Source organism: Opisthocomus hoazin, chromosome 23 (assembly GCF_030867145.1).
Source record: "Opisthocomus hoazin isolate bOpiHoa1 chromosome 23, bOpiHoa1.hap1, whole genome shotgun sequence".
Classification (NCBI taxonomy): domain Eukaryota; kingdom Metazoa; phylum Chordata; class Aves; order Opisthocomiformes; family Opisthocomidae; genus Opisthocomus; species Opisthocomus hoazin.
In genome coordinates, this window is record NC_134436.1 from 6,589,966 (window position 1) to 6,605,211 (window position 15,246).

At 42.9% G+C, this 15,246-nt stretch overlaps 1 protein-coding gene across 6 annotated transcripts in view; it reads right to left on the reverse strand.

The window, feature by feature from the left end:
* The window catches only part of KCNIP1 (potassium voltage-gated channel interacting protein 1), a 434,928-nt gene continuing 419,682 nt past the window's right edge, over positions 1 to 15,246 (reverse strand). For all 6 annotated transcript variants that reach the window (XM_075442139.1, XM_075442140.1, XM_075442138.1 and 3 more), the window contains 6 exons: positions 13,815 to 13,884; positions 10,936 to 11,006; positions 8,681 to 8,788; positions 7,596 to 7,700; positions 6,974 to 7,036; positions 1 to 4,651 (listed from right to left, as the gene is read on the reverse strand). In XM_075442139.1, the coding sequence (XP_075298254.1) occupies positions 4,604 to 4,651; positions 6,974 to 7,036; positions 7,596 to 7,700; positions 8,681 to 8,788; positions 10,936 to 11,006; positions 13,815 to 13,884 (465 nt within the window). In that variant the 3' untranslated portion in view covers positions 1 to 4,603. The remainder of the gene's footprint in view (positions 4,652 to 6,973; positions 7,037 to 7,595; positions 7,701 to 8,680; positions 8,789 to 10,935; positions 11,007 to 13,814; positions 13,885 to 15,246) is intronic.

Below are 15,246 nucleotides of genomic sequence, written 5' to 3' on the forward strand. Positions count from 1 at the left end.
TTTTCATGAGAATGTTCTTTTTCCTGGGATGTGCTGGTAGACAGATTATACCCTACAGAACAGAGTTTAGCAAATTTTATATATACATATATGTATATATGTACGCACATATATATAGTCTTGCAAAATTTCTTCTGCGTTTCTCCATGTGTCAGAACGGACGTTTACAACGAACCGGAGCAAAAGGGACACTGCGAGGTTTTGTTTTATTTTTCTTATCGCTAAAATAAAAGAGTGCTTGCATTTTTCTTCGACTCCATTGCCTGTTCTCCTGGTTATGCTTAAGCAAAGAGGCATGTGTATAAGCTTTCGGTTTTTGATACTCCGAGATACTATCAGTGATGCAGGTAGAAGGTTTCTGAACTCCTGTTTACACAAGGGCCAGCCTGTCAGTTAGGTGTATGTCACTGCACTGAATATAAGAGCACCCCTGAATCAGCGATGCAAATAAATCATTAGCATGCAAATGCTAATGCTCACAGCACGGTTCAGCAGTTTAACAGCCTCTATGCAGACAGATACGTGTTTGTAACAGTCCCGCTTTTAAAAGTTTCCCTGTAAATTTTTAACCTGACAGTGTCCCTTAAGAAAGAAGTACACACTGGGCTTAAGAAAGAAGTACACACTGGGCTTAAGAAAGGATATCCTCCTACAGATATTTTCTTTTTCTTATTAAACCCAACAATTATAAAATCATTCAACAAAATTTAAAAGAAATTGCTGTTGGAGAACAGCATTTGTAAGAGTGAAGATATGCGCTGCTGCTCCACTAACATGGCTTTAGTTATCACAATTTACATTATTTTGCACATTTCCTTAGGTCTTTCATGGCACCTCCGTGAAGAAGTTTGTTACACTGCTGCTACCACCATATTGGAGATGACACAAGGGCACAAAGATGCTTGTTCTCAACCTGTGTCACAGCCAGGCAATGCCAAAGGTCTGCACACAATGCTTGAGCCTTAGGATATCCAGACCCCCAGGCTGCAGCTTGGCTCGTGGTTGCTCGCAGCGTTGCAACGCATTCGAAGTAACAGGAAAACAAACATCGACAGTAACAGGCACGTTACATTTTTTTTGCATTATCATTAATCACATTCCTATTTTTCAGCAGATTGTTGCCTAAAATGCGTCAGAAATGCTTTTTTTAGAAAATGCTGGCACGAAGATGCAGAGTAATGTTTGTAACTAATGGAACAGTCAGACTAATGATTCGGAAGTTATTTAAACATTCACAACTTTGAGAAATTTTGCACAGCTGACAGCACTGACAGATAGTCTAACTGTAACTTAAGAGCCAGCACAGTAAGTACCTTGCACACACTGGCAGTAGGATTTATGACGGTATGAGATCAGAACAGCATACTATGTTTTATTTAGAAAGCCGTAGTAGTAAGTATTTGCCATAAATATTGCAAGCCCCATTTATAAGCAATGGGAGGCCTTGCAAGTTTACAAAGTAACATTCATGGAAAACATAAAAAACAAACCCAAAGACATTTCCATGCAGAGTATGATTCTCCCACAGTCACTGGATCTCTGTCGTCTGTTGGCTGGAGCACACGCGCTGCATAAACACGTGCTGCTCACGGAAAACCCTGCGGCCTCCCACGCACTGATGCATACCAGCCTCTGGCTGAGGTCAGTGGGATCAGACACAAACACAGGGTAATAAATGGCTTCACAAAGGCAGTGACTCTGCCACAGACAGAACTTTTAACTAGAGCTCTGTGAAAATACAAGTGTTGTGTGTCACTTTGCCCATCCTTCTATCTCGGCTACAACGGACTTGAAGCGGACTAGAGAGGCAGCAACCCAGGGCTGAACATCAGGCACGTGCAGGTGGAGTCCGGACTCCCGGAGACTGAAACCAAGCTGGTTATGCCTCAAGGGCAGAATCAGGGCCAGAGCGGCTTGCAGCGTCTCCCTCTCCGCCTAACGCACCCCCATCGTCACTGGGAGCTGAAAACTGACACTGGAGCAGAAAAGGAGATGCCAGAACTGCAGGGTCACTAGTGGGAGCCTGATTTCAGCAATGCTCTTCAGCATCTACCAAGAGTAACATCCACACGTTTGCGTGTTGCCAAACCAGGGCCATGCTCAGAGAGCAGTTACAGCCCCTACGACACGGGCAGCCCCACGCCAGCCCTGCAGCGCTTCTGCTAGCGGAGACACAGAAAACATAGCTGAGGCCAAATTCACCACAGGAACAGCTTCAGGGACCACGGCATCATGCAACTAACAATGTTTTCTTTCGAAAAGGGCAGATTCAAAACTTTTCAGGCTGTACGTGCCATCTCAGGAGCACGCTTTGAGCAACACTGCTAGAGGAGCAAGGCACTGTGCTAACCCAGTGCAAATGCTTGTTTTCCATTACCCTGACCACTTTTCCCTCAGCTGAAGTTAACTGCTTAGACTGGTAATCAATAGATGCTTTTTTGGTGTGGGGGAAAAAAATGCAGGCTATTTATTATATTAAATTCTGTCATTTGCTCAAATGATTGCATGAAGAATCAAGGACAGCGTATACATTGTACCTTATTTCAGGTACAAGTAATGCCTTTATCAAGTGCCTATTAAATGAAAATTAAATGGACAATACTGGAAAACTGGAGGACATGGCTACTGTCACAGCACCGCATCACTTCTGCGAACCACAGCACATTATTGGAGTTGCTATGCTCTGTGTCATTGCTAGGGAAGAATTGATTAAGGGTATTTGTATAAAAGGCAATAAACAGAATAGACTAGGATGTCCTTCCTGCATCTATGTAACTCCACACACTTGAACAGCACTTGTGATGAGTGAGGAACTGAAAGGAATAAAGGTAAGACTACAAAGAAGTGTCTGGAGGAGCACAGTAAAAGGGGAAAAATGTCCCATCTTGGGGAATTAGCATAGCATTACACTAGTACTGGTCAGACCTACTTCTATAATCAGGAATACTTCAATAGATTACGTTTTTATAAAATATAGGGCTACAGAAATGAGGCATTCTATATATTTTGTATTATAAAAAGCTTCCACTTACATAATTTTTAAAATATATCTTCACTGCTAACAGTATATTTGTAATATAGTATCTGATATAATAAAAATATATGCTTACTGGATGGGTGTGATACAGCACTACGGCAGGGACTTTCCTTTCTGTGTGGTCTGAGCAGCTGGAAAAGTTGGCTGTTCCCTCCTTCCCTTGGTTTCTCAGCCATCGGCCGCCTGGAGACTGCAACGGCACTCTGGTGCTTTAGCTTTCTTAAGAGCCCTCTGCAAAGTAGGCTCCGACGTGTTCCTCAGCTGACAAATAATCTACTGGGCAAATTCCAACCTTGGTGTAAATTCGCTACATAATTCTATCCGTTTTACTAATTAAAAAACCAAAACCCCCAAACCAATGCTCTATTTGGCATTAGGAAGGAAATGGGACTTGTACAAGTCATGCAACTGCCTTGTAGGAAAAAAGATTTTGCTATAGAGAATGTTAAATTACCCAAAGGGATGTGCGGGCCTGGCAGCTGATTCTGAGATGTAGCTCCCAATTAAACTCACAGGGCACTTTGTGGCTGCCAAGGTCTGTGTGTGGAAACACAGCTGCATCACCTGGGCCCTTTTCTGCGCTAAGTAAAACTGGAAAGCTTAAATAAATCCATAAAGTGGGAAACCCTTTACTGAAACTTCCAATGGAAAAATACAAATGTTCAAATGATGAATCTAGGAAGCATGTGCCAAACTACTCCGAAAGGACCATAGCACATGACCATGGTGCTGCTGAGACACACACTGGAGAAACACTGGGTGTCCCACCACGTACTGGGATTGTGGAGGGCGGCTGGGACCAGAGCAGATATTCTTCTTCCTCTACCAGCCCTTATAAACCTGCCCGGTCTTGCAAGAACTTACCATCACTGAACAGGATTTGTTCTGTAGTTTGGAATTTATATGTGCAACACACGTTTTGCTCCTTTTTGGCTCACCCTGGCATAAAAATCCTCTATTTAACATGTTCAGGAAAAACTCCACCGTACTCGGCATGGTGGCACCAGTGCACGTGAGAGGAGAAGCGGCATCTGCAGAAATGGGGCTATTGGCTACAGAGGCTGTCTGCTTAATGTCCTAGGTACATTTACTGTTCATTTTTTACAGACTTCTCTGGTAGATTTGACTTTTGTCAAAGCAGATTAATGGCAAAGCATCCATAAACCATTTTGCCGCATGGGAGTATGGACTGAGCTTTTCACTTGCAATAGATGGCCGAGTAAGCTATCGACATGTGCTATCAAACGTAATCAAGCTTGCTAGATTAAAAGCAGGACTTGTGCCTAGCAAACAATGCTGTATGTTACTCATTGAACTTCGAGCAGCAGTTCTCTCTTGTCAGGTTTTATTAAAATATTCACATGCTTCCAAAACGAAACAAAGGTCCACCGGTGTCTCCTGGGCAGAAGAGGTGGTGATCAGTTGCATTCGGTCGCCATTTGGTTGGAGATGTCATACAAAATCCTCACACGCTGAACATGGCTGAATCGTAAAAAGCTTTCACCCAGAAAGGTTGTCTTTGTTACACAGAAAGTCTCTGATTCCTCCGGCGCTCGCCAGACACGGTTACATCACGTTCTCAAAGAGCTGTAAGGATCGCATGATATTGTCGTCCTGCAAGCAACGAGATGACATTTCCGTAAGACCAGCACTGACAAGCACGACGCATAACTTTGCATGGCACAGGAGGGGCTCTGCAGCTGCCACTGCAGTCAGCCTTGCTCTCACCATGCTTTTCATCCTCAATGAGCTGGAACTGATTCAGGGATCAGGTCCAGATTCAGCAAAGCAGTTATCTCTTACTTTGGTACCTTAGCTGGTTTGAGGCATGCAAGCACAGGATCTTCTCACAAGCTTGACGTTTAGCACGGGTTGTGCTTTGCTGAAGAAAACCAGACATCAGCATTGAGCTGGTGATGGTACTGAACCCTCAGACTTTGGTGCCCAACTGCATTTCATTGATCCTGAACATGCACATAAGCACTTAGCTAATACGCTTCAAAAGTCCAAATGAAATTGCAGGTTTTGAACTGATAAGCAAGCTGCCTTGAAGGACCACTTCATCCCAGAAATACAGCCAGCTCAAACCCCAAATACATGCCATCTCAGCCTCTCCGAGGTTCCTAGATCCAAATGAGAAAGTTGGAGACACACAAGGGGAATCCCAGATTGTTTCTCATGAAGTCTCAAAGTTGTACTTCAAGGTAATAACCAAAGTAATATTCAAAAACATAAGGATGGTTCCCCCCCCGCGAATACTGTTATTCCAAAAGCTAGAATAACTGTTTGCCTGTAATATGAAAATTATTTTCCACATTGAGCAACTTAAGAGATCTATTGCATCTCATTCCTCTATCTTATTTTGAGGCTGCATCCATCTATCTCACTTCCAACACAGTTTGGTGGGTACTAGCACAAGGTATCGCCTTCGGTGGGAAACCAATCTTCCTCTCTGAAGCAATGTTAGGAGTTCACTGCCCATAAGCCATATCCTCAGAGGTGGTAGAGGTAAGCACTCTAGTGCACTTTGGTTTGTTTTTCTTAATGAAAAAAAAAAACATCTTAGTGTTGCAGGCTGCTCCTGTCTGCCAGGAAACCACACACGACAGCGCACCAGTCTGCACAGCTCCTAGTGCGGGTATGTCAACAGAAGGAACCAAACCCAGCTAGGGCAGAGCATGAAACAATCTCTAACAGTTAAAAGTAAGGTAACGCTGCTTCAATACTGAGACCACTAACCACACACATCCAGCGTGAAGGCAAATCACATGAACGCGAAGAATAATACACACCACAAGTGCTCAAATTAAAGATGAGGCCAAAAGTAAGATAAACCATCAGGAAGGACCAAGAATGAAGCAAATGAAAAAAAAAATTAGCCTTGTGTTATGCATCTGCTAACAAGGATTTCGTCTCCTGAAGTCTTTGTCTGAGAAGTAACCTGGATATTGCGAGAGCCAGACTTCACAGAGAAACACCGGGAAGCCAGCCGAGCCCTCCCCAGTGAGCGTCTTCCCATTGCTCAGGTACAGAAGAGCTGTCTGACTGCAGAACGGGAAAGATTTTTCCAGGGAAAGCAAAATACGCAGGAGGGCTGATATGCAATTATTTGCACCAATGTAAACTTTCTAAAATGCAGCGGCCATTACTGATCAAGTATTAGAGATATCTCTGAGCAAATATTCACTCAGTTAATTCCAGTTTGCAGACACTTGGCCAATTGCATGTTAATATAGATGCTTGTCTTTGTGCCAGTGCTGAGCTGAAAGTACTAGCAAATATTTATTATAGCCAACCTAATGTAAGGAATTTGCAAGAGAGCTTATTTCCAAAACAGAAAAAAAAATATCATTGCTATGATGACAGCATTCGCTTTTAATGTCTGAGCATGAAAACATCAACTGGTTTTATAAATCAGTGCTGTAACTACAAGATTTTGAGAGACCTTTGGCTCTGGGCAGTTCCAGCAATGTGGTACCTGCTAGTGACATCCAGGGGCAGCACACAGAGACAACAGCAGCCTTTTAAAAAAAGAAAAAAAAGCCAACCAAAACCAACCCAAACAAAAAGCCAACACCCGCACCCACCCCCAAACATAACCCTAAGAAAGGTTAAGGGCATGATGAGCTTTCTCTAGAGTTACCCACTTGTCTAGAGAATCAGGTACTGCAGTTCACTCGGGGAAAATACAAACCCCGGCCACCCGCACTGGAAATGAAAAGGCCCTCTCCCATGATTGACCTGACCCTGCTTCCCTCTCCAGTCACAGACTTCACAGAGCACCACTAGAAACTCAGCCTTGGAGCCCTTTTTTTCAGAGCAAAGGAAACCTGGGATCCTGAGCAGCACCTTGTTTCAAATGGAGTTTGTCCAAAGGGAAGGCAAATGCAGTGACATGAGCAAGACCTTTCACTGCAGTTAGAATTTTGTCCTTACCTCCTGACATGATTCAATAAACTCATCTAAAGTTACAACACCATCTTTGTTTTTATCCATTTTCTGCAAAATAAGAAAAAAAATGGTTTCCATAGGTAACACCGCAGTTGTAATACCTTAGTTGATGGAACCTGAATAAACCTAGGGCACTTCACAAGCTTAGCTTACAGACTCAGCGTCATCAGGTAAATTTGCCGACTGCTAAGGACTTGTTTACTCCGGTATTTGGAGCACTTTTGAGGTCATCTCCAACTATTCCTTCCTTTACATACACACCAACCTCCGCCCTTATTACATCGTTTCTTTATTCACCACCTCACCAACTGCCACCCACATTCCTGTCTCTCTTTATGGGCAGTTGAGAGAAGCAGCACGGAAGGGCTGCAACACGTGCAGAGGCTTCAGACTTGCTGGATGTGGCACATCCCAAGCCAAAGGGTTGGGCTGAGAGACAAATGGAGCCAGGAAACCAGCAGACACCGTAGTGTTAAGGCTGAATGGCTCCTAGGGTTTATTTCGGAATATATAGCGGCGCACAGGATTGAACCTGGGGCTAACCTTACAGTAAAGTATATCAGTGCACAGCTCAAGAGTTAAGAAAAACACATAAAAAATCAAGTACCTGGAAGAATACTTCTACATGCTGCCTTGGAGCATCTTCCTTGAGCACTGGATATGTGTACTTTCCCATCATATCATAAATTGCCTTTACGATATCCATCATTTCCTGCAGTAGTGGCATGCCAGCACAAACACAGAAGGAAAATGAATAGAAATGATAGCACATTTCTTTCTTTTACTACCCTTTTTTTCACCCTCCTTCTCCTAATGCAGGATAGAATGCCTATACATGTGCATGAAGACAGATGTATCACGATATACAAGCTCATCTGTAAAAACCAAGCGCTTCTTTCTGACTGTGCCATGACTCTATCACGGCCACGCTGGAGGCTCCTGCAGTGCTCGCTTCCCTCCTCTGGCCAGGCAGCACTACGGGACATGTGCTCTGACACGGCAGCGGCTGGGCTGCAAGCATGCTGCTTGGTCCTGAGCCCTGCGACATCGACCCCGTCCCAGAGCCTCAGGGGCCAGGGACCGTTGCGGCAGTCACTGGGAACCCAGCCCTTCTCCACACCTTACACAAACCGCTACGCCATCACCAGTAGCAGCAGCCATAAACCCTCCAGGTGTCCACAGCAGTTTTGAAAAGATAGACCGGGATGTATTTGCAAAATATTCAGGTTACCACGCTCAAAACCAAGGCTCCCCACAAAGGGAACAAGCAATACCAGAGAAGAAGCGCAAACTAGATGATAATGCAGAATTCGGGAGTGGTGCTGGGAGCTCGTAGTGCTTCGGGTGAGCCCACACCGTATCTCCCAGGGCAGCCAGAAACCCCTTGTGCCTCAGTCACTGAGTAGCTATTGTCACCATCACCCTCCCCTACACAAAGGTTATGCTGCTTATCGCTGTAACTAGGATTTTGCTCCTGGCTAAAGTAATCCATTAAAGGTGCTATAATATAGAAAAATGTGTGTACAAAAATCACACAATATAAGATCGCTGTGCACTTTACTTAGACAAAGATAAATGCTCAAGTCCAGTCTGATTTGCATTTAATTAGCTACATGCAAAATTAATTGTGCTCTGCAACAAAAACCAGTCTGCTCTCTTCAGAAATCAAGCGCGTTTGTCAAACCGCCTTACCTCCTTGTTTATATAGCCGTCCTTATTGATGTCGTACAGATTAAACGTCCACCTTAGCTTTTCATGAACAGTTCCTCGCAACAGAATGGACAATGCCATCACAAAATCCTGGTTCAAGGCAGAGAAAGAAAAATGTGAATTTTCCTAACATCCTCTTCTAAGTCACCTTCTTTATGTAATGCCAGTCAAGAGCCTTACCTCTTTAGGTTAGAGCATACGGTTACCACTCTTTCCTGACTGCCTTTTCAAAAAAACGTGTCCTGTCTGACAGAACTCAATGGACAGTCCCCTCAGATGATCTGAGTACTGTCACACTAATAAATGCATATGAGGTAACCACAAAAAGCAAACAAGTCCTCAAGTACTCAACTGCAGCCACCGTAAAGGCCAAGCTTATGATATGGGTTAGGCAGCTTAGCAAGGCTGGAAGGGCAGAAAGACCTAATATGGGTGGCTGCAGCCTTAAACCCTCCTAAGTCCTGGGGTGAAGGGTGTGAAAATGGCATGGGCTTAATAGCCGATCCAGGCCAAGTCACGCAGGCTTCGATCCTAAAGCCGACAGGACAGCGGCTGCTCTGGCTCCTCAGACTTGCCAGGAAGAGCACAGTATGCTCAAGGCCAGAAGCTGGGACACCTTCCTTGCTACCCATCCAAATTTATCATGCTCTAAACTCTAAATATCACATGAATGTAAGCAATGCAAAATACATGTCTGGTTTTTAAGAGCACCGTGAGATGCTCCAGTGGCAATTTCCCTCCTAGAAATGGTCTCCTGCAAAGAGTCACCCAGACTGCTGCCGCCTGGTCAAACACAGCTGGGCTCTGACTGTGGCAGTGGAACCCGATGCTTTTGTATCCCCAGACCTAGGGGGCTAGTGAAGGAGGAGGGGAAGGAAAAGCCAGCATTTTCTCTGTGTCCACCTTGAGAGAGACAGAAAAAAACAAAATTCTCCTAACACAGGGATCCTCATGTTTTGTTCTCTGGCAAAATCTGTCAGACTTGACCAGAAGCAATTCCCACCACTAATTACTCAGCCTGGGACACAGCATTTTAATTGTATTTTTTGTTTACAGTAAAGTTATTGCTTCCAATAACTTTTGATTTATCATTTATACTTCATGGTGGCTCTGGCATCATAAGTAGCATCGCTACAGGGATTTATTAGTACAGGCAGAGCTTCAAGCTAACAGAGCTATACAGTTCCTGATACCTCATTTAATGTGCTTAGTCCTTCCTTTGTTACCTCCATTAGCTCTGCATGGAGCAGTGCATCGCTTCTTAGAAACCTTTGCTCCTTTTTCCCAGGGCTCAGAGGAATTCAAATTTGCTGAACACCACAAAAAAGGGGACAAAACGCTTATGTTTGACAACCACTAAAGAGACAGAATTGCCAGGAAGGAAAGCTCAGCACTCTTTTTTTTTTTTTTTTTTTTTTTTTAATAAATACTTGTCTAAGCATTTTGCTGTGTCTCAGTCTGTTCAGGTTTCTGGAAGTCTCTAACTACTGAGTAGGTGCCCTATGCAAAACTCCCACTGCAGCCATTGCTACAGACACACATGCTAACTTCCCCATTTTATATTTGATAACCTAATTTCTCAGTCTTACCCGGAAACTACTGGAGTTCTTAGCCATTTGATGGCAAAGATTGCCTACGATTTCTAGTTTTATGATCACAGTAAACTGTCTTCAGAATTACGAAGTTCATCCTCCACAGGCCTATGACTTAACATAGCCCCTTGCTGCACTCAAACTACGTGTGTGAGCTCGAAGGATGGCTGTTTGTAGCCACAGCAACAAGCCTTTTTGTTAAAGGGTGGATTTGGTTTTCCTAGGAATGAAGTACCCAAGACGCTTGTTCAATATTTCAAATAAGCTCAAAACTCCACATATTCCAGCAGCTTACACATGTAACCCTGCAATGCACAATGACTGAAGACGACACATGATGTACTGGTTTTTCTTTGACATCCAAATTATCTGTGCAAATCACTGGATGGGACTGTCCTCAACCTCTCCTTTCTGCTACGTAAATCTCTGCACTTTCCCCTTGTGGTACTGAATAACGTGACCTGTACGTTTCTTTAGTGAAAGGAAACATGCAACTCTATCTGCATAAACTAAAGCATTTAGTTAAAGATTTTAAAATATCAGCTGATTTTAGGCTGAAATCTTTGACCCATAATCCAGCAAGTCCTGCTAGTTTACGGTGAAGAATGGATGAAGAAGCTTAAAAACACAAAACTGAGAAATTACCTCAAACTTCACCGAGCCATTTTGTGCAGCGTCAAACGCGTTGAAGAGATAATGCGCGTACATGCTAGCATCTGGAAAACACAGAGGGCACCGACACGTACAACAGTGCATCATATGCTAATCGCTCTACACCACATTCAGCATTCAAACAGCCCTATTTGCCTTCTGTATAAAAAACAACCTTGTAACATTGCCAAGATATTCTATGAACTAGTAAACGTTAACATGGACTTCCATGCTCCCCACGCCCTCCTTTGAAACAGCCTTGAATTGTAAAAGCTTTTATTACAGTAGAAATGCTCTGGGTTATGGGGCTGTACTTGAAAGAATGAGCAAAAAAAACCTCTCAAGAGTGTCTCTTGGGCAAATGGAGTATTAGCTCTGGTGGGAAATGCAGCAAAATCACCAGAGAGTGATTGCAGCTTGTGCCCTTCCTCCCGCTACCTTTTGCTTTGTGTGAGATACAGCAGAGATCCCCAGGGACCATCCATCTTCGGAAGGGTCTAGTTCCAGTAACTGGAGTTTGGCCCATGCCTGTTAAAGAGCAATCTCATCTGAGGCATGTTTTTGTCCTTTTGAATCTTAAACTGCTGGGTTTAGAAAGTCTTTTCTATTGAGAAGAACAGTTTCTACGGCCATGTGAAGGATGGCTGTTAGCTGGGAAAAACAGTAATGGTACGCAGAAAAAAATCCAGTAGGCATAAAACCTTACGACCTTCGCTGGCCTGTTCGCTGCTCTGGAGGCAACTCACACTGCTCTCTGTATTACCTGCGCCCAGCCTTTCAAGACAGAAGCAACTGACATGAAATTCCTTGAGTTATTTTGTTACTATTCTAGCAGACACCCACTTCTTTGTCTCTTCTATTCTTTGCCTCTAGCACACAGCATTAGTCGAGCCCGAGTCTTCGTACTCAGCATACGGGTGTTCAGGTGAAGCCTGGCGCCCTGTGCTATGCAGGTAGTCATGTGCAAGGACCCAGGGCCTCTTTACTCTCATCTCTATGAAATGATTAAAATATTTCCACATTATTCAAATCCAGGAAAGTGTAACAGTGCGCGGACAAATCAAATACTTCAGTGTCTGCCATCCATGAGGATAAAATACACTGGACTGTAGGAAAAAAAAAATTGTCTACTACTTTTTTAAGAGGAGGACTCAAATAAAATAGCTCCAGAAGAAAACCATAGAATTAGTTATGGGACAGCTCTACTAAAAACTTCTATTAAGTTGAACTAAATAATGAACTAAAAATATTAAACTAGAGGTCTTATTTCAGTAGAGTATGATGTACATTAAGAAATACTAGGTCATTAGTATCATTTGATGACAGATTAGCAAAAATGAAAACCTGTCAAGGATAGAAGGCCTATGTAACAAAAGTATCACAAACCTGGGATGACACTGCACAAAACTCTGAGGGATTCCTCAGAATTCTGACACAGTTTGTGATGCTAAGGTTATGCACACAGATTGGAAACCAAGTGGAAGAAAACCGTGTAAAACAAAGTCACATCTGCTGCTAAACTGATTTATTATTAAGCATGGTTGTACTATAATCATCACTAACCAAGGGAGAATCACATTCCAAGGGAATGGGACACATACACAAAAAACAGAAAAGGCAAGTCTTTATTAGCCTCAGTAGAGGGGGAAAAATTATCGATCCATGAAAAGATGACATTTCTGTGCCTGTTTTTCCACACAAGGGAAGGAAGGAGTCACCTGAGGTGTGCCACTTAAAGGAGTTCGTGCAGTTACTCGGCGTAACTGGAGTTCCTTAAACTTACTGGAACTTTGGTTGAAAACACAAAACATATCCAGAAATACGTTAAGATTATAAATACTTAACTTTTTGCATATTTGTTAAAAAAAAAAAAAATAAATTGACCGGTTGCTTTTTATAACAAAACCAAAAGCAATCACAACAGGAAATCATCAAGGTCATACTGAAATTTAACCTAAACTTTTATAGGTGTGCATCTTTGAGGTCACATGCATTGTAAAACATAAGCATAACATGTTTTATCTTGACATTTAGTTGAAAAAACACTTGTTAATGACCTTCTTAAAGTAAACGCACATGCACACACACACACACACTCTTGCAGGAACTTCAGTCATAATTCCACAATGAGTGTATTCTGCAGCTACTACAGAGTGGACTGTACTCGGAAAGCCTCAAACACTGCATCTTTCACCAAAAAGCCACTTAAACCCATGACTCATTTCTCTCAGTTTGAGGAACTGTATCCCCACAGAACACATCCAGTTAGAAGAACATATAGATTCTCGATGATTTCAAAAGGCAAGAACATACATTATTTGAGAGGTTTAATATTCTAATACCTGACATGACCCTGTCTTAGTCACACGAACACTAAAAATGATAATTTCAGGTAGCTAGTAGTTCACACATCAACTAAGAACTGCTTTAAGAATTTTAGGGATGTTTTGATTAACTTGCAGGCCAAAATGAGGTCTGGGACTCCTCTGTGCTAGATACTAGAGGAACAGCAGTCCAACAGCAGGAAAGCGAAGTCACACTGAGGAGAAGTGATTTAGCTCTCTGCCATCCAGAAAGTCAGTAGAAGAAAAAGCATCAACCTCCCGTTTCTATGTTAGACTTCCGGAATAAAGAGCTGACAGCTAGGGGCAATCTTTAATGTGGGTTTTCTACATTTTTGTGAAATAACTATTCAAAGGGCCTAACTTAATTTTATTACCTTGACATTTGCATTTCTGTTTAAGATCCTGCAAAGGTTAAGCTCAATTCACCTTTCTTGCGCAGATTATCTGAAGTAGTCTTGCAGCCAGCTGGCAGTAATGACTGTTAAGGCATGCTTCAATAAACCTGCAGACACAAAGTACTCCACTTACCTCCATGAGGAAAAAACTGTGCATAAATCTGTTTGAATGTTTCTTCATTAACAACCCCACTAGGACATTCCTGTTGGAAAACCAAAAAAGAAAAAAAAAAAAATTCAAGAAAAAAACCCAGCTCTGTAAAGGTTCATTTACAAAACTCTACAAGGCCGAAGAGAGCAATTAAACAAACCGCGTTCCTGTTCGCACAGTGCTCTGGATGCACAGGCTGTGCAGCTGAAGAAATTAAAATAATTCAGACTGCAATTTCATCTTAAGCATCTCATAGACGTGGCTCACCACTATCAATATTTTTAACAGTGCTTTCAGCAGTGTTTAATCACTGTTTTATAGGATTGTGCCTTCTGTCATATGCAGCTTTCACCTAATAATTACAAACAATGTTAGTGCCAGCTGACACTTCATAGAATCATAGGTTGGAAAAGACCTCTAAGATCATGAAGTCCAGACTTCCCTGTCTGATGCCTCCACATATAGGAATTCATTAATCCTCAGCAGCAGACTGTAGCTAGATACCCGACACCAGCTCCACAGAGGCTAACGGTACATACTATACTCATAAATCCATACAAACAAGCATTAGTATTAGGCTGAAAAAGATTAGGTCATTTTTAACCTGTTTATCCGCTCAGTCTTCTGTAAACTCCTTAGAAGCCAGACTGCGCCCATGCAAATTTTCTAACCTGGCAACCTGTGGGGTTATTTTATTTTTAAACTCCGGTGCTAGAACGCAAGGCATTTCACTTCGCTTTTGGCTGCTTCAAAAAAGGGAAAACAGGTAGGAAGAGGGTGGCAGATTTTCAGCCATGAGCTTCCCAACCTACTAACTAGCCCACAGGGTGGCAATCGGGAAGGGAACAGGGGATCCCTGCCTGGAGGGCTTGCACTTGCTCTGCTACAGTCAAACAAAATCCAAGCCGTTACAGTAGTTTGAGGTAGGAGATGCTCCTTGGGCACGTTTGCAGAGTCTGGACAGCACCCGTGAAAAGGGAGATGTGGCAGGTATGAGGAGCTGGGCCCGCAGGTACTTCACCCTGTAAGTGATACCTGAGCTGAGGTCCTCAGATCTTATCCAGCAGGGTGCAAGACCACAGGCAATGGAAGAGGTGATAAGTGGAAAATGGCACAAGAACTGTCACTGTTTTGTGAATCCTGTTTCCTTATTCTCAACTTTTTTTTTTTTTTATAAAACTTGAATTATTTGAACAATTTAAGTAAAATACAAGAACAAACTCAGTTTAACTACGGTGCTTTACCCCCCCCAACAGCTCAGTGCAGTTATAACACATGCTCACATATCACAGAGAGCCTCAGGTGCTGCCATCTGACCGTGTGAAGTTTTCAGTTATAGAGAATATTTCCCAGCTGATGACACTCTTCCTCACAGATTTGCCTATCAAGCATTTTCGAAAACTAAATCAGAGTA